The sequence below is a fragment of the Anomaloglossus baeobatrachus genome, chromosome 12, assembly GCF_048569485.1.
Source record: "Anomaloglossus baeobatrachus isolate aAnoBae1 chromosome 12, aAnoBae1.hap1, whole genome shotgun sequence".
Classification (NCBI taxonomy): domain Eukaryota; kingdom Metazoa; phylum Chordata; class Amphibia; order Anura; family Aromobatidae; genus Anomaloglossus; species Anomaloglossus baeobatrachus.
The window spans coordinates 63,950,555-63,968,511 of NC_134364.1; the positions used below are offsets into that span (position 1 = coordinate 63,950,555).

At 48.2% G+C, this 17,957-nt stretch overlaps 2 protein-coding genes across 2 annotated transcripts in view; one reads left to right on the forward strand and one right to left on the reverse strand.

The window, feature by feature from the left end:
* Positions 1 to 23: 23 nt before the first annotated feature.
* LOC142257556 (peptidyl-prolyl cis-trans isomerase FKBP3-like) lies at positions 24 to 2,368 on the reverse strand. Its single transcript, XM_075329704.1, has 4 exons — positions 2,233 to 2,368; positions 1,609 to 1,710; positions 84 to 191; positions 24 to 32 (listed from the first exon to the last, which is right to left on the reverse strand). The coding sequence occupies exons 1-4, from the start codon at positions 2,341 to 2,343 to the stop codon at positions 24 to 26; spliced, it is 330 nt and encodes a 109-aa protein (XP_075185819.1). The 5' UTR covers positions 2,344 to 2,368.
* Positions 2,369 to 2,925: 557 nt separating this feature from the next.
* Positions 2,926 to 17,957, forward strand: part of LOC142257975 (Fanconi anemia group M protein-like) — a 127,582-nt gene continuing 112,550 nt past the window's right edge. Inside the window, exons 1-4 of the mRNA XM_075330316.1 lie at positions 2,926 to 3,596; positions 5,335 to 5,507; positions 5,792 to 5,869; positions 9,463 to 9,621. Of these exons, the coding sequence (XP_075186431.1) occupies positions 2,972 to 3,596; positions 5,335 to 5,507; positions 5,792 to 5,869; positions 9,463 to 9,621 (1,035 nt within the window). The 5' untranslated portion in view covers positions 2,926 to 2,971. The remainder of the gene's footprint in view (positions 3,597 to 5,334; positions 5,508 to 5,791; positions 5,870 to 9,462; positions 9,622 to 17,957) is intronic.

The following is a 17,957-nucleotide window of genomic DNA, read 5'->3' on the forward strand; positions in this document are numbered from 1 at the left end:
GCCCCTTAAGGCTACATTCAACCTTAAAAACTCTGAAATGATATCGTATATGCAGACTTAAAAACAAACAAAAAAAACCTTACATCATCCACAACTTCTTCTTGTTTTGCTTCAGAGGCTTTTTCTTCATTGACCGTGAGATCTTTCACTTCTTTAGTGACTTCCTCCACATTGTCTTTCCCTTTGAATCGCTGAAAAGTCAAAAGAAGGAGTCAAGGGGTGAATAAAATTCAACATTTCCTGAAATTAAAGGGGTCTTCCAGGTGAGCTGCGGCCATCACCAGCGAGCTCTTATATACAGCATTACAGAATACTAATTATTTCTGCAGGAATAATTGACATGCAGTTATGTGCGGCTGTGGGACATCCGCAGCATATTCTGCAGTCGCACATACCGCAGCATGGACACACTCCCAATGTCCCATAGGATAACATGGGGTGTGTCTGTACTTGCTAAAACCTACGGGTTTATTTAGAAAATCCAGATAATGTGGCAAATTCCACAGGTACAGAGTCTAAAATACCTTTGTAATACTCACCTAGGGGGTCAGATGCGTCCTCCATCTTCTGCGATCACCGTCCTCCTTTCCAGCCCCCGTGTACATGATGTGTCCTGCGTCATTCATACAGAGGCCTCCGTTGTGCTCCTGCGCACTTTGATCTGCCCGGCTGAAAGCAGAGCAAAATACTGCAATACGCAGGAGCAAGGAAATGTCAAAGATCGCCCGCACATGCTCACTACAGTATTTTGATTTGCTCTCTGCATGGCAGATGAAAGTAAGCATACGCAGGAGTGCAATGGAGGCCTCTGTGTAGATGACATAGGACGTGTCATCCACACGGGGCTGGGAAGGAGGACAACGATCGCACAAGATGAAGGAGGCGCTGAAATGACACCAGCGACATCCATCGGACCGGCCACCCTCTAAGTGCGTTATTTTACAGTCTACACAGCGGCCTGGGCTCTTATATACCACCTTTCTAGAATGCTGTATATAAAAGCTCAGTGGTAGTGGCCGCAGCTTATAATGTAAAAACCTGGTGACAGGTTCCCTTTAAGAGAAGGATGTGGTGTAGATCCCATGCTCACCTGTATGCAGGGCCCTGCCAGCCATAGTGACTGTTGTGCATTGCCCCATTGATCAGCGCTGAAATTTCATGCACTGTTGCCGCTACATAGACGATGTGCAGCAGACAAACGGAGCAGATGAGATGGCAGCACTCAGTGTGTATCACGGCCCCTTTAACAGTTGTCCAAAAGGGGTACAGAGTTTTTTTTTTTCTCCTAAAAGCTTGGATGTTTTTAAAATTCACTTCTGCATCCAGCGCAGACGCTCAGGACCATGGAAGCTTATTATTGGATGATGTGAAGAGCGCATCCACGGAAGGGTCTTTTATCCCTCCTGGAAATGTATCCTCTTTTGTCAATAATGTGCGTTCCACACTATCCACACTCTCCGTACCTACGAAACAGTGTCAGGACTGTGCCTCAATTTACACATTCATTTCCAGGAGGAATAACAGAGGAACAAAATCAGGTCTAAGAAAAGATGCTATAAAATTGTCAGGAGTGCGACTTTTCCCGTCATCCTATGGAGCTGCACTCACCTTAGACTGGAAGAGTTTCTCGTAGGCCGCGATCAGATGCTCTTTCTTGGCGGTTTTTGCAACGTTCTTTATGTTTCCAAGTAATTTATGTTCTGCAAGAAACTGTGGAATGAAAATTAATGGATGAATAATCCTCGTCTTCTGGGGTTGGAACTACAACTCCCAGCATTCTTAGGTGGTCCCCGACCACCCAATTGGTTCCAAGGACAGAAAGTGGGGCACTCCATGATGTACAGGAGATATCGGGGTTGAGAGGGGTAAGATTAACAATGGGATTACTACAATGGAGAGGGGGTGCAGACATACAGGAGTGTGAGCGGGGACGTGCCCCGTAATCAGGGTCCCCCACACACTGCAGCTACATATTCACATACGTCACTACCTTTAGGGGGTGATATATCACTACTGACAACCACTCGCCTGAGCTATATATGTGCACAGCAGTTGTCGCCTCCCTTCCCCCACTCCCTGTATAGTAGAAAGACACCAGTCCATGATGGACGTGACATTGCACTAAACCCTATTATATTTCCTTTTTTTTTTTTTTTTTACTTTTTAACCATGCATGCTGGGAGTTGTAGTCCCACAAGACTCGGCAGCACCCTCCCCCGGTGCCCTGTGTACCGCTTCTGACGCATGCTGCTGCAGAAAGGCGATGACGTCCTTCTTGGGCAGCTCCTCACTGTGCAGCTTCTCGCTGCTCCACTCCCTCACCGGTTCCCCTGCAGCTGCCATGACACGTGCTTTTTTTTTCTGCTTTTTCACTAAAACAACCAAAACTTTATTACAAGACCGGAAATCGCTGTCACGTGACTCAAGCGTTGCCGTCGCCATATTGGATAAGGGAATGCTAGTGAGTCTCTTTCACTTCCGGCTATGACGTATTTCCGGGGCGGTCCTTTTTAATGTTCTTAAAAGACAGGAAAACGCTATCACGTGACCACAGTGTTGTCGTCGCCATGTTGGATAAGGGAATGATGGTCAGTCGCTTCACTTCCGGTCGTGACGACTTTTTTTTTTGCCTCTCAAAGAACTTGAACTTTATTATAGGTCCGAAGACGCTGTTACGTGAGCACAGTGTTGTCGTCGCCATCTTGGATAATGGAATAATAGTGAGTTGCTTCAGCGCCGAGCGTCACTTCTGTTCGTGATGTATTTCCGGGGAGGTTTTTTTTTCTGCTTTTCACTAAAACAATTTAAACTTTATTGTAAGACCGGAAAACAGTGTCACGTGAGTGTTATCGTCGCCATATTGGATAAGGGAATGATAGCAAGTGAGTGGCTTCAGCGCTGCACATCACTACCGTTCGTGACGTGTTTCCGGGGCGCCTTTTTTTTGCAATGTTTACATGGAGCCGGAGGAATGAACGTGAAGCAGAGGACTCTGTTCCAGACATGGGGCTCTGAACCGAAGAGACCGGCGGGGACCGGGGCTACAAAGAGGAAAGGGAAGGCTGCAAGCAGGAGGAGAGCTGTGTCCTCCCAGGGGCCCCCTCATAGGGCCAGCTCACAAGTGTGGCCCCAGGAGGAGGACGATGATGATGTTTTGCTGGTTGCTGTGTATGAGGCTGAGAAGGGTATAAGTCAGGGTATACCCAATGGCGGAGTATCCGGTGGCAATGTACCCACAGAGGTGGACGGCTGCCATGACGACCCCATGTTTCCGCCTCCTGCTGCCACTGCCATACACAACCTGCCCGGCTTTGACTTGTCCGCCGGCAGCGTCTGGATCTATCCCACCAACTGCCCTGTGCGGGAGTACCAGCTGAGCATGGCGGGCGCCGCCTTACTGCACAACACCCTGGTGTGCCTCCCCACCGGCCTGGGCAAGACCTTCATCGCCGCCGTGGTCATGTACAACTTCTACCGCTGGTACCCATCCGGCAAGATCGTCTTCATGGCTCCCACCAAGCCACTGGTGGCACAGCAGATCGAGGCCTGCTTCCGGGTCATGGGGATCCCACAGGCGCACATGGCGGAGATGACAGGTAAGGATCGGGGCAGAGTCTGCACCCAACTGACCTACAACCCTCTCTCCTCTCCGGCTCCAAAACTACAACACCCATCATGCCCAGAGAGTCATAGTTGTATTTGCCATAAAAATTGATTCTTCATTTGCAAATTTTTCATTGTTTTTTCCTTGTGTGATTTATTGATAATTTTTTTATCCGGATTGTTTTAGCAAAAACTAGAGGAAAAAAAGGTGCAAATGCAATAATGATTCAGTCAGAGAACATTTTACAGCTTCACTTTTTACTCAACAGCGCCACCTAGAAAAAAAAATATATATTTTAATTCTATTGTGACAGTAGTTATTTCCGGCAGAGGTAGTACCAGACACGGCCTCCAGGGCTGATGAGCCGCTGTGCCTGCCTGTGTCATTGGTAAAAGTGGTGGTAATGACGCTGCTGCTTCCAGGGAGACTAACAGAGGAACCTTGTCAGTTCTTAGATATGGGGATTGTGTTAATTCCCCCCTCCCCCCCTAGCAATGTGTGGCGATCAGGAGGCCGGACCCCCATGGATTGGTCTGTAGCCTCCTCTCTCTTCTAATGTGAGCAGATCTGTGACCACAAAGCTCAGCTTCCTTCTAGTCATAATTTAGGTTACAGGACGATGCAGAAGAGAGATGAGGAGGACAGATGTAAACGGTCAGCGAGCTCACGGATTTTATCACCACACAATCATTAAAAAGTTATCAAAGCGTCTCAGGTCGCCACCCAGTTTTCTCAATACATACTTCATCCGTTTAGATACATTTCTTAGACCTGATGAGACTGGGGTACTTACTTAAAAAATTCTTGCCCTAATCACTAAATAATCCTTCTTTTAAATGAGCATTTTATGCAACAAGCACTAGGTGGGAATTTAATTGTGCAGCCATTCTGATACACATTTTCAGAATAAGTATACCAGCATCATTGGGTCTAAGATATCTCCTTTGAGTGGGATGTCAGCAGATTTCATTATGTAAGCTACATACATCATGTCTTAGACCTGATGAGACTGGTGTACTTACTTAAGAAAATCTTTGTCCTAATCACGATATAAGCCGTCTTTAAAATCAGCATTTTGTGCATCCAGCTCTAGGTGGGAATTTAATTGTGCAGCCATTCTGATACACATTTTCAAAGTAAGCACACCAGCATCATTGGGTCTAAGATATATTTTTTTTAATAGGATGTCAGCAGATCTCACCATGCAAACTACATACATCATGTCTTAGACCTGATAAGACTGGTGTACTTACTTAAAAAAAATCCTTGTCCTAATCACGATATAATTCTTCATTATGATATCTCCTTAAGTAGAATCTGTCGACAGATTTCAGTGTATGAGCTACATATATCATGTCGTAGACCTGATGAGACTGGTGTACTTGCTTTAAAGAAATAAATCTTATCAGAATGGTTGTATATCAATCCTTTGTTAAAGTATACACCTCGCTGTCCCCTCCCGTGTGATTGGCAGCTCCTCAGTGACCTTCCTCCCAGCATTCCTAGCATGAATGATGGCTCCTTAGCGCCGCTCCTCCCTGATGCCGTAGTTTTACACCAGCCTCATCAGGTCTAGGAGCGCTTGTCAATACAGTGTGCAGTCTGTGTTGGAAAATCTGGTGACATTCGCTTTGAGTTCTAGCAACAATATTTTGCACCCTTCCATGTCGTGTTTTCAGCCATGTCCCCCGGGCCTCACTGCCGTCCTTGTATCATCCTTGTACTTACAGGAGCCACCCAGGCGCATATCCGGAAAGAATTATGGCAGAAACATCGAGTCTTCTTCCTAACCCCACAAGTCATGGTGAATGATCTCACCCGCGGCGCCTGTCCGGCTAGTGACATTAAGTGCCTGGTCATCGATGAGGCTCACAAGTCCCTCGGCAATCATGCCTACTGCCAGGTAAGCGAGCGGTGCCGGGACGCGCGCCCTCTTCTCTGATGCTGAGCACCCACTTTCCTCCAAATCTGTGCTTTTTTTCACTCTTTTCTCTGGCATCACCGCTTAGCTCTGTTTACTGGAACGCTGCAATTCCAGAAGATGCCTTGTGATCATGTGGGGCGCTATTTCATGGGGGAAACAAAGTAGTTTTTCTTCTTTTTTTTTCTTCTTTTCACAAAATGTTTGAGTTATATAGAAGTAAATGGTGACACTTTTTTTTTTTTTTTTTTTATTTTCTTTTCCAGGTTGTACGAGAGCTGAACAATTATACCACGCAGTTCCGTATCTTGGCTCTCAGCGCCACCCCCGGCAGTGATACCAAGGTGAGGAGGGGTTAAGCCTGTAGTTCTGAGCGCCGCAGGCCACACAAGGGCCAGTCTGTGTCTAAACCAACCTGTTCACGACTAAGTGCTCACTCCGTCTGTGCACTCAGGAAAGCCTCCGTCATCATAGGCACAGTTTACCGGAAGCAAAACAAAGGAGGTCTTGGGTTTTTTGTTTTTTTTTGCAAAGCATCCATTTATTTGTATAGGAAAGAACAGTAGACTGTGCTATATAAAACACCTCTGCAAACCATAAACCTCGGTGTACATGTTTTCTCCAAAAGGTGGACGAACACCGATGCATCCAACAACCCACTCGTCCATCCACCTACCCACCCATTCATTCATTCATTCATTCATTCATTCACCTGTCCGTCCGTCTGTCCACCCAAGTCCATTCACCTACCCATTCATCCATCCATCCATCCATTCATTCATCTACCCATTAATTAATTCATGCATTTATTCATTCATCCACCCGTCCGTCCACCTACTCACCCATCCGTCCATCTACCCACCCATCCATCTATTCACCTACCTATTCAGCCATCCGTTCATTCAACTACCCAATCATCCATCCATCCATTGATTCATTCATTCACCTACCCATTCATTCATCTACCCATACATCCATTAATTCATTCATCCATTCATTCATTCACTCACCTACCCATCCATCCATCCATCCAGACTGTGGCTGCTGTTAGGATTTATGTCTAACAGTAGCAGAAGTTGCACATTGCTTAATTCATACATTCATGGGATGCTGCTCATTAAAAGGGTGGTGGTCCATGGCTAGAGACCACTTAAAAATAGCTCCAGACTGTCATTGCTTCTGCAATATAAACTGAAAAATAAGGAGCGCTGATAGTGTAATACCAACAGATCAGTGAGGTAGATCAGGAAAAATACACTCACCTGAAAAGGTTGTGATAGTCACAACCACTGATAAAGCATAGGATGATGGCGTCTGCTGCAGCCCCACGTGGATGTGCATACAAATCAGAGTGAAGAGGGGGTTAATGCCGCGCATCAGCCAAAATGAAGATGTAGCACGTTGATGTTATAAATGTATTCTTTTATTCCATCGGTCTACGCGTTTCGAGGCTATACCTCTTCTTCAGGACCAGTGCATCAACATAGTAACAACATAGTATTGCTTCTGCAATCCCACACTTAGCAATGTTACCCAACCACCGGCAGATCGCAGAAGTGTTGCTCAGTTGGGAGGTAAATGTAGTTTTATATATTGTTTACTTTTTTATTGCATCAGGGTCAAGAGGTTAAAGCACCACTCCAAGTTTCTTTGTTTTTTTTTTTTAAATTCCACCGTGGTGCTTTAAATTGAAGTCTTATACACCCCCTGTCTTTACTCACCTTCCAGCGGCTTCATCTTTTATCACCGCCGCTTCAGTCAGTTTCTGGTGATTTGGGACCTACCGGCAGCTCTGTTATTTCATGGAGCCGGAGGTCCCAACTCAATACAAGTCTATGAGAGCCTCAATCTGACCTTGTTCTCTCTCATAGACTTGTATTGGGAGCTTGTGACATAACGTCTGATTTCTGGGTAGTCAGGCACAAGATGATGGCACCGCGGGACCAACCAAGCAGCACCGAAAAAGGACGAAAAAACTTGAAGGGGAGTATAACACCGAGGGCAGAGGGCTTCAATTTAAAGCACCACTCCAGCATAAATGAATCCCTAGGTCCATATTCAGACATACAGTCAGGACCAGAAATATTTGGACAGTGACACAAGTTTTGTTATTTTAGCTGTTTAGAAAAACATGTTCAGAAATACAATTATATATATAATATGGGCTGAAAGTGCACACTCCCAGCTGCAATATGAGAGTTTTCACATCCAAATCGGAGAAAGGGTTTAGGAATCATAGCTCTGTAATGCATAGCCTCCTCTTTTTCAAGGGACCAAAAGTAATTGGACAAGGGACTCTAAGGGCTGCAATTAACCCTGAAGGTGTCTCCCTCGTTAACCTGTAATCAATGAAGTAGTTAAAAGGTCTGGGGTTGATTACAGGTGTGTGGTTTTGCATTTGGAAGCTGTTGCTGTGACCAGACAACATGCGGTCTAAGGAACTCTCAATTGAGGTGAAGCAGAACATCATGAGGCGGAAAAAAAAGAAAAAATCCATCAGAGAGATAGCAGACATGCTTGGAGTAGCAAAATCAACAGTCGGGTACATTCTGAGAAAAAAGGAATTGACTGGTGAGCTTGGGAACTCAAAAAGGCCTGGGCGTCCACGGATGACAACAGTGGTGGATGATCGCCGCATACTTTCTTTGGTGAAGAAGAACCCGTTCACAACATCAACTGAAGTCCAGAACACTCTCAGTGAAGTAGGTGTATCTGTCTCTAAGTCAACAGTAAAGAGAAGACTCCATGAAAGTAAATACAAAGGGTTCACATCTAGATGCAAACCATTCATCAATTCCAAAAATAGACAGGCCAGAGTTAAATTTGCTGAAAAACACCTCATGAAGCCAGCTCAGTTCTGGAAAAGTATTCTATGGACAGATGAGACAAAGATCAACCTGTACCAGAATGATGGGAAGAAAAAAGTTTGGAGAAGAAAGGGAACGGCACATGATCCAAGGCACACCACATCCTCTGTAAAACATGGTGGAGGCAACGTGATGGCATGGGCATGCATGGCTTTCAATGGCACTGGGTCACTTGTGTTTATTGATGACATAACAGCAGACAAGAGTAGCCGGATGAATTCTGAAGTGTACCGGGATATACTTTCAGCCCAGATTCAGCCAAATGCCGCAAAGTTGATCGGACGGCGCTTCATAGTACAGATGGATAATGACCCCAAGCATACAGCCAAAGCTACCCAGGAGTTCATGAGTGCAAAAAAGTGGAACATTCTGCAATGGCCAAGTCAATCACCAGATCTTAACCCAATTGAGCATGCATTTCATTTGCTCAAATCCAGACTTAAGACGGAAAGACCCACAAACAAGCAAGACCTGAAGGCTGCGGCTGTAAAGGCCTGGCAAAGCAGTAAGAAGGAGGAAACCCAGCGTTTGGTGATGTCCATGGGTTCCAGACTTAAGGCAGTGATTGCCTCCAAAGGATTCGCAACAAAATATTGAAAATAAAAATATTTTGTTTGGGTTTGGTTTATTTGTCCAATTACTTTTGACCTCCTAAAATGTGGAGTGTTTGTAAAGAAATGTGTACAATTCCTACAATTTCTATCAGATATTTTTGTTCAAACCTTCAAATTAAACGTTACAATCTGCACTTGAATTCTGTTGTAGAGGTTTCATTTCAAATCCAATGTGGTGGCATGCAGAGCCCAACTCGCCAAAATTGTGTCACTGTCCAAATATTTCTGGACCTAACTGTATATTATGAAGAGTCACCAAAAACAGGCAAGTCAAACTACAAAAATGTCAATTTTATAGTAAAAAACTATGGCCCCACTATGTCTGACTGAGTGTATACAGCAGACCCCTGTGCTGACTATCCTCCAGTAATCACATATGGCAGTAGTGCTGTCAATCAGGAAATTAAATACCGGACGCTAAATCCGTTTTTTTTTTTTTTTTTTTTTTTTTTTTAGTCTGTGCAGCAAGTGGTCTCAAACCTGCTGATTAGCCGGATAGAGCTGCGCTCGGAGGACTCCCCGGACATCCAGCCGTACTCCCACGAGCGGCAGCTGGAGAAGTTTGTGGTGCCTCTGGGAGATGAGCTGGCCGCGGTGCAGAAGTCCTACATACAGGTGAGCGCCGGCCGGTACACCGTGCATCTAAGCTTGGCGCCACGCTCAGCCTTTTCCTTTACCAGATGTCATTATTGTGCAGTAATGAGCAGAAAATGCTGTTTCTTGTTGTTATTGTTTTTTATTTAAAATGGTTTTAGTAACCGCAAACCTTTTCTGAGAGGGTTAATGACTTCTTAAAGGGGTTGTCTGATGTCAGTTACTTGTGGATCTGGAGGTTAGCCGGGCCTCTGACTAATTATGTACACAATATAATACAGTTCATTCAGTTATGTTGTTTTTGGTCTTTCACACCCTTGATGGCTGTGGCACTGTGACTTGGCTCAATTATTTGAAGGTGGTTGTATGTTTAAAGGGTTAATCCTCTTAAATACAATCGTTATAATGAATGATGAGTGGGCACTATCATGCTTTGTAACTGTAACTAGTGATGAGCGGGCACTACCATGCTCGGGTGCTCAGTACTCGTAACTAGTGATGAGCGGGCACTACCATGCTCAGGTGCTCAGTACTCATAACTAGTGATGAGCGAGCACTACTATGCTCGGGTGCTCAGTACTCGTAACTAGTGATGAGCGGGCACTACCATGTTCGGGTGCTCGGTACTCGTAACTAGTGATGAGCGAGCACTACCATGCTCGGGTGCTCAGTACTCGTAACTAGTGATGAGCGAGCACTACCATGCTCAGGTGCTCTGTACTCGTAACTAGTGATGAGCGGACACTACCATGCTCGGGTGCTCTGTACTCGTAACTAGTGATGAGCGGACACTACCATGCTCAGGTGCTCTGTACTCGTAACTAGTGATGAGCGGGCACTACCATGCTTCGTACTTGTAACCAGCAGTGAGACATTTGGACGGGCTCCTCTACTATATTCTCGGGTGAGCTCAGGTTAGGCTTCTATTTGATTGACAGCTGAGACGTATTTTCCGATCCTTCCTTCCATTGTATGTAGCATTTTGCTTGTTAGCGCGGCTTTTTCCAGAATTCTTGCAGCTGCCAGGACAGATATTGTAGTTTCTTCGCCTCTGGCCTATTCAGACTGCACCTCGGAGACAGTAAATTACAGGGCATGTGCGAGACATTCACCTTCATAAAACGTTCAACGTGTCTCGGCGCCGGGACCCCCATGATCACGAAAACGAAGCCCCCCCCACTGCGAGTGAATATAAGACTCTGTTGAGCTCATCATTCATTTTGTAGGAAGCAGCCCTTGCTCTTTTGATCTATGGGGGTCTTAGCACCTGAAAACCCACCGATCCAAAATGTCTTATGTTACCTTGCTGTTTTGATTCATCAAGATGCCCAGGACTTACAGTAGATCACTAAAGTGAGTACACCCCTCACAATTGTGTAAATATTTTCTAAAGGCCACTTTACACGCTGCGATATCTGTACCGATATCGCTAGCGTGGGTACCCGCCCCATCTGTTGTGCGACACGAGCAAATCGCTGCCCGTGGCGCACCACATCACCCGGACCCGTCACACTACTTACCTGCCTTCGACGTCGCTGTGACCGGCGAAACGCCTCCTTTCTAAGGGAGCGGTTCGTTCAGTGACACAGCGACATCGCAGCTGCGTCACTGAACCGCTGCCCAATAGAAGCGGAGGGGCAGAGATGAGCGGGACGAACATCCCGCCCACCTCCTTCCTTCCTCATTGCGGGCGGCCGCAGGTAAGGAGAGGTTCCTCATTCCTGCGGTGTCACACGTAGTGATGTGTGCTGCTGCAGGAACGACGAACTAATCGTTACTATTGCAGTAACGATATTTGAGAATGGACCCCCATGTCACCGATGAGCAATTTTGCATGTTTTTGAACGATGCAAAATCGCTCAAAGGTGTCACACGCAACGGCATCGCTAAAGCGACCGGATGTGTGTCACCAATTCCGTGACCCCAACGAGTTCGCTTGAGCGATGTTGCAGCATGTAAAGCGACCTTTATATCTTTTCATGGGACAACACTGAGGCTCTGTCCCTGTGATACAATGTACAGTGTTAGTGCGCAGCTTATATAACAGGGTAAATTTGGTGTCCTCTAAGGGTACTTTCACACATCCGGATTTTTGCTCTGCGGCACAATACGGCGTTCTGCAGAAAAACCGCAACCGGCTTTTGTAACGCCGATTGCGGTTTTTTTTGCATTGACTTACATTAGTGCCGCATTGTGCCGTAGGGGCTTGCGTTCGGTCCGGTTTTTGCCGCATGCGGCAGATTTAGCCGATGCGGCGGCCGGATCGAAGTACCCTGCAACGTTTTTTGCTCCGGCAAAAAACACCGCATCGCGCCGCATCCGGCCGCTGCGGCGCATTTTTCAATGCATCCCTATGGAGGCCGGATGCGGCGCGATGCGGAAAAAACCGCATCCGGTCGCCGCATGCGGTATTTTCCACTGCGCATGCTCAGTAGCATGCCGCAACCGGAAAAAACCGGACCGGCCGCATGTAAAAACGTATGCAAAGGATGCGGTGTTTTCACCGCATCCGTTGCATAGTTTTCACAGCCGGATTGAGCCGCAGGGCTCAAACCGGATGTGTGAAAGTAGCCTTACTCATCACACAGCCATTAATGTCAAGAAAAGTGAGTACACCCCTAAGTATAAATGGCCACATTGTGCCCCATTAGCCATTTTTCCCTCCCCGGTGTTATGTGACTTGTCTCAGGTGTGAATGAGGAGCAGGGATGTTACATTTGGTGTTATCTCTCGCACACTGTCTCATACTGGTCACTGGAGGACAACATGGCTCCTCACGGCAAAGAATTCTGAGAATCTGAAAAAAAGGATTGTTGCTCTACATAAAGAAGGCCGAGGATATTAGAAGATTGTCACCACCCTGACACTGAGCTGCAGCACTGTGGCCAAAACCATACAATGGATAACAAGACAGGATCCACTCAAACAGGCCACGCCATAGCCAACCAAAGAATTTTTTTGCACGTGGACAGCGTCCTATCCAGAGGTCGTCTTTTCAGAGTAGATATGAGTGCTGCCATCATTGCTGCAGAGGTTACAGGGGTGGGGGTCCACCTGTCAGTGCTCAGATCATACACTGCAGAGGTTATAGGGGTGGGTGGGGGGGTCCGCTTGTCAGTGCTCGGACCATACGCTGCACACTTCAGAGGTTATAGGGGTGGGGGGGTCCGCTTGTCAGTGCTCGGACCATACGCTGCACACTTCAGAGGTTACAGGGGTGGGGGGGAGGGGTCTGTCTGTCAGTGCTCAGACCATACACCGCACACTTCATTACGTTGCTCTGCATGGCTGTCGTGCCAGAAGGAAGCCTCTTCTAAAGATAATGTAGAAGAAAGCCCCCAAAAGTTTTCTGAACACAAACAGACTAAGGACGTGGATTATTGGAACCATCTTGTGGTCTGATGAGATTAATATAAAGTTTAGTTCAGATGGTGTCAAGCGTGGGCAGTGGCTCCAGGTGAGGAGGACAAAGACAAGTGTGTCCTGCCTACAGTCAAGCATGGTGGGGGAGGGTTATGATTTGGGGCTGCATGAGAGCTGCTGGCTCTGGGGGGCTACAGGTCATTGAGAGAACCATTAACCAATATGTCCTGTGACAAACTGAGCATGATTACCTCCCTTCATATTCCAACATAATATTGACCCCAAACACTTCCAAGACGAGCACTGCATTGCTAAAGAACCTGAGTGTAAAGGTGCTGGACCGGCCGAGCATCTCCAGACCTAAACCCTATAGAGCATCTGTGGGGCCTCCTCAAAGGGAAGGTGGAGGAGTGCAAGATCTCTAACATCCACCAGCTCTGTGCTGTCATCATGGAGGATGGAAGATTATCCAGCAGCTCTAGTGACTTCCATACCTAAGAGAGTTAAGACAGGGCTGGAAAATAATTGTGGCCACACAAAATATTCACACAAAGGGCACAATTTGGCTATTTTCACATAGGGGTGTAATCACTTTTGTTGCCAAATGTTTATGCATTAATGGCTGTGTGCTGAGTTATTTAGATGGCACCAAATTTACCCTGTTATACAAGCTGCACACTGACACTGTACATTGTATCACAGGGGCAGATCTTCAGTGCTGTCCCATGAAAAGTTATAATAAAATATTTAAAAAATGTCAGGGGTGTACTATCTTTAGTGATATACTGTATGTCATCAATTTCAGTGCTGTGGTGGGTCCAACAACTGACATCCTAATCGAGCAGAGGTTTTGTGGCAAACATAAATGATGTACGCAGCCGGATCAGCTCCTCTCCATACGCTGTATACAGACCATTTATGGTACTGCAGCTCAGCGTCCCGTCACTTTAATGGGAGCCCAGCAGAAGTGCCCGGCAGGAGACACTGCAAAGTGTACGGAGCAGTGTGAAATCGGATAACCACCTGATTGGTGCTGGGTGTGACTAGGGATGTGGCTTTACTATCTTTTTGTCCTGCTGCAGGCAGGGCAGAGGGGGGAGGCTCCTGCTGCAGGCAGGGCAGAGGGGGGAGGCTCCTGCTGCAGGCAGGGCAGAGGGGGGAGGCTCCTGCTGCAGGCAGGGCAGAGGGGGGAGGCTCCGGCTGCAGGCAGGGCAGAGGGGGGAGGCTCCTGCTGCAGGCAGGGCAGAGGGGGGGAGGCTCCTGCTGCAGGCAGGGCAGAGGGGGGGAGGCTCCTGCTGCAGGCAGGGCAGAGGGGGGGAGGCTCCTGCTGCAGGCAGGGCAGAGGGGGGGAGGCTCCTGCTGCAGGCAGGGCAGAGGGGGGGAGGCTCCTGCTGCAGGCAGGGCAGAGGGGGGGAGGCTCCTGCTGCAGGCAGGGCAGAGGGGGGGAGGCTCCTGCTGCAGGCAGGGCAGAGGGGGGGAGGCTCCTGCTGCAGGCAGGGAAGAGGGGGGGAGGCTCCTGCTGCAGGCAGGGCAGAGGGGGGGAGGCTCCTGCTGCAGGCAGGGCAGAGGGGGGGAGGCTCCTGCTGCAGGCAGGGCAGAGGGGGGGAGGCTCCTGCTGCAGGCAGGGCAGAGGGGGGGAGGCTCCTGCTGCAGGCAGGGCAGAGGGGGGGAGGCTCCTGCTGCAGGCAGGGCAGAGGGGGGGAGGCTCCTGCTGCAGGCAGGGCAGAGGGGGGGAGGCTCCTGCTGCAGGCAGGGCAGAGGGGGGGAGGCTCCTGCTGCAGGCAGGGCAGAGGGGGGGAGGCTCCTGCTGCAGGCAGGGCAGAGGGGGGGAGGCTCCTGCTGCAGGCAGGGCAGAGGGGGGGAGGCTCCTGCTGCAGGCAGGGCAGAGGGGGGAGGCTCCTGCTGCAGGCAGGGCAGAGGGGGGAGGCTCCTGCTGCAGGCAGGGCAGAGGGGGGAGGCTCCTGCTGCAGGCAGGGCAGAGGGGGGAGGCTCCTGCTGCAGGCAGGGCAGAGGGGGGAGGCTCCTGCTGCAGGCAGGGCAGAGGGGGGAGGCTCCTGCTGCAGGCAGGGCAGAGGGGGGAGGCTCCTGCTGCAGGCAGGGCAGAGGGGGGAGGCTCCTGCTGCAGGCAGGGCAGAGGGGGGAGGCTCCTGCTGCAGGCAGGGCCGAGGGGGGAGGCTCCTGCTGCAGGCAGGGCCGAGGGGGGAGGCTCCTGCTGCAGGCAGGGCCGAGGGGGGAGGCTCCTGCTGCAGTTTGTTGTCTTAAAACTAGTAAAAGGACAGTGAGGAGGAGGGAAAAAACAAATGGAATAGTTACTATGTCTTAATTTTAATTGTTAAATGGTGAAAAACATGGAAAATGCCATAAAGGTCCTGATGGGTTGTTTCATGACGGCATTGACATATGCCATCAAATTCGGGGATGAACTGCTGTAATCACTGTCAGTTATTGTGTGACAGTGGTAACCGAGCTGGGAACGGACTGCGCTGCATCTTTTATGGCAAGTTGTGAGGAGCTGGACCAATGGACATAGAGTGAACCTTTTCCAGCACCGAGCGCTGGTTAGGCTGCTTTCACACTACGTTTTTTTAGCATGCGTCATGGACGTATTTTTTGCTGTAAGAGCGGATCCTGTTTTTACAGCAAAAAAAATGCATACAAACGCATGTTATTTTGCAGGATCCTGTCACTTGAAGTTTATGGGCAGGCATTGGAGTCATGTGATCGGGAGTGAGGGGAACTGAACGTGATAGACTGGGAGCCGGCATCTGACAGCTGCGGAGGCTCGTAACCAAGGTAAACACCGGGTAACTTGCTTGGATACCCGATATTTACCTTGGTTACGAGCGTCTGCACATGTAAACATCGGGTAACTAAGAGAAGTGCTTTGCTTGGTTACCCGATATTTACCTTGGTTACTTGGGTCCGCAGCTCTCAGGCGGGGGACAGGGACAGGGACAGGGACAGGGACAGGGACTGATCACGCGAGGCTGGTTTCTGGGCATGCTCAGTAGAGCAAGCAGGATCCTGCCTATCAGCATGCCAGCGTTCACATACATTTGCGTACAGTATAGTCAGGATCCAGCAATTTGCAGTATTTGGATGCAGCTCAAAAACGCTACAAGTAGCGTTTTTGAAAAATGTTAAACTGCAACTCCCTGAATCCTCACTATAACGCACGCAAACGCACATGAAGGCATGTTGACGCGAGTTCATTGCAAATGCATTGAAATGAAAACTCATTTTCACTGGATTCGTTTTTGTGTTAAAAAAACGTTCAGGACGCATGTTTAAAAAAACGTAGTGTGAAAGCAGCCTTATGTTGACCTTATTGTTGTCTGATTAGTGATATGCTTGCTGTTGTGAACACATTTGGACTGGGTTCCGTTTTGGGGCTCCCTCTTGTGGCCAGTGCTGGTAGTAGAGTTGGTCTGCTTAACATAAGCCAGACAGCTGATGATGATTGGAAATCAGACTGCTCAGACTGGACCTATATAACTGAGTAGTGTGCTCTTGGTCTGGGCCGGTGATCAATGTTGTCTCCTGTGGTGCTGTGGACATTCTGGAGCCTGCCCTATTTTCTGTTTCTATCTGAAGTCCTTGCAGATAAGTTTTGTCTTTGTATCTCTTGCTGGTTTGTTTCCACTTTCTTGTCGTTTTTATTTCTGTGGTACTAAAGGTACTGTCACACATAACGAGATCGCTAGCGAGATCGCAGCTGAGTCAGGGTTTCCGTGACGCAGTAGCAATCCCGTTGGCGATCTCGTTATGTGTGACACCTACCAGCGATCAGGCCCCTGCTGTGTAATCGCTAGTCGTTGTAGAATGGTCCAGGTCATTTTCTTCAAAGGCGATGTCTTGCTGGGCAGGACCCATCGCTGTGTGTGACACTGTGTGACAGGGTCACAGTGACTGCTGAGATCGTTATACAGGTCGCTACTGCGACCTGTATTGTTCCTGCATCGCTGGTAAGATCTGACGGTGTGACATCTCACCAGCGACCTCCCAGCGACTTACCTGCGATCCCTATCAGGTCCCATGGTTTTCGGGATTGCTGGTAAGTCGTTGTGTGTGACTGAGCCTTAAGGCTTGTCGCCTGGTTTTTCTTGAGTGGAGTCCTGGGTGGAGTTGGATTATTCCCTGCTGGGAATGTCTGTGTACCTTGCTTCATATTCTGCAATGTATTTTTGTTTTTTCATGCTTTATATAAATCTCAGTCCTTCCTCTATATTAGTGTTTTGTTTGGATCCCAGTAACACCAGAGTACTGTTATAGTTGGGGAGAGGCCATGTGGTCTCAAACTTTTTTCCTATCTGGTGTGTTGGTTTTTTTAGGGTATTGCGCGGCTGCAGACAGAGTGCTCTTTTCTGTCCTTTCCTATATAGATAGTTTGGGCCTCATCTTTGCTGAATCTGTTTTCTACCTCTGTACTGTATTTCCTCTTGTCTCCCCGGCTTTATATGTTTGGGGGCTACCTATATCTTTGGAGGACTGCTCTGAGGCAGATTAGCTTTCCTTGTTTTTCTCTCTTTAGGAACAAATAGCTCTCCGGCTGTGTCGAGGCGACTAGGTCATCGTAGGCTCGTCCTACGGCTACTTCTAGTTGTGTTGTCAGTTACAGGTCTGCAGTCAGCTGAGATTCCAAACACTCGGGTGATTCTCTGGGTTTCCTAGTTTCTACCCCTTTTGATCCTCCTCGATCACTGAATCATAACAGCTTGCTCTGTTTAAAATGCTCTAAACGAGAGGCTCAGTGGCCCCTATAAAGCCATTGCTCTCCCTGTATCAAAACCTGTCTCTCTCCATGGATTATAATATAATCAGCCCTACAGTAGGACTGGGCTTCTGGAACCTTCTGCATACTTTGAGCTACATGTAGCAGATGTGTATGGGGGTGGGTGTGAGCACTTCTGCCCATCCAGGGAGAGTGAAAACAACAAGCCACGTGTTTGGTCAGTGAGTTGGTGCTGAGACGTGGAGGGGTGAGGACCTGTTAT

Coding starts and splice junctions, on each gene's coding strand:
- LOC142257556 (XM_075329704.1), bottom strand. CDS start 2,343: ATGGCAGCTGCAGGGGAACCGGTGAGGGAGTGGAGCAGCGAGAAGCTG. Junction 1,711..2,232: donor AGCAGCATGCGTCAGAAGCG/GTACACAGGGCA, acceptor TTCATTCCACAG/TTTCTTGCAGAACATAAATT. Junction 192..1,608: donor AGAAACTCTTCCAGTCTAAG/GTGAGTGCAGCT, acceptor TTGACTTTTCAG/CGATTCAAAGGGAAAGACAA.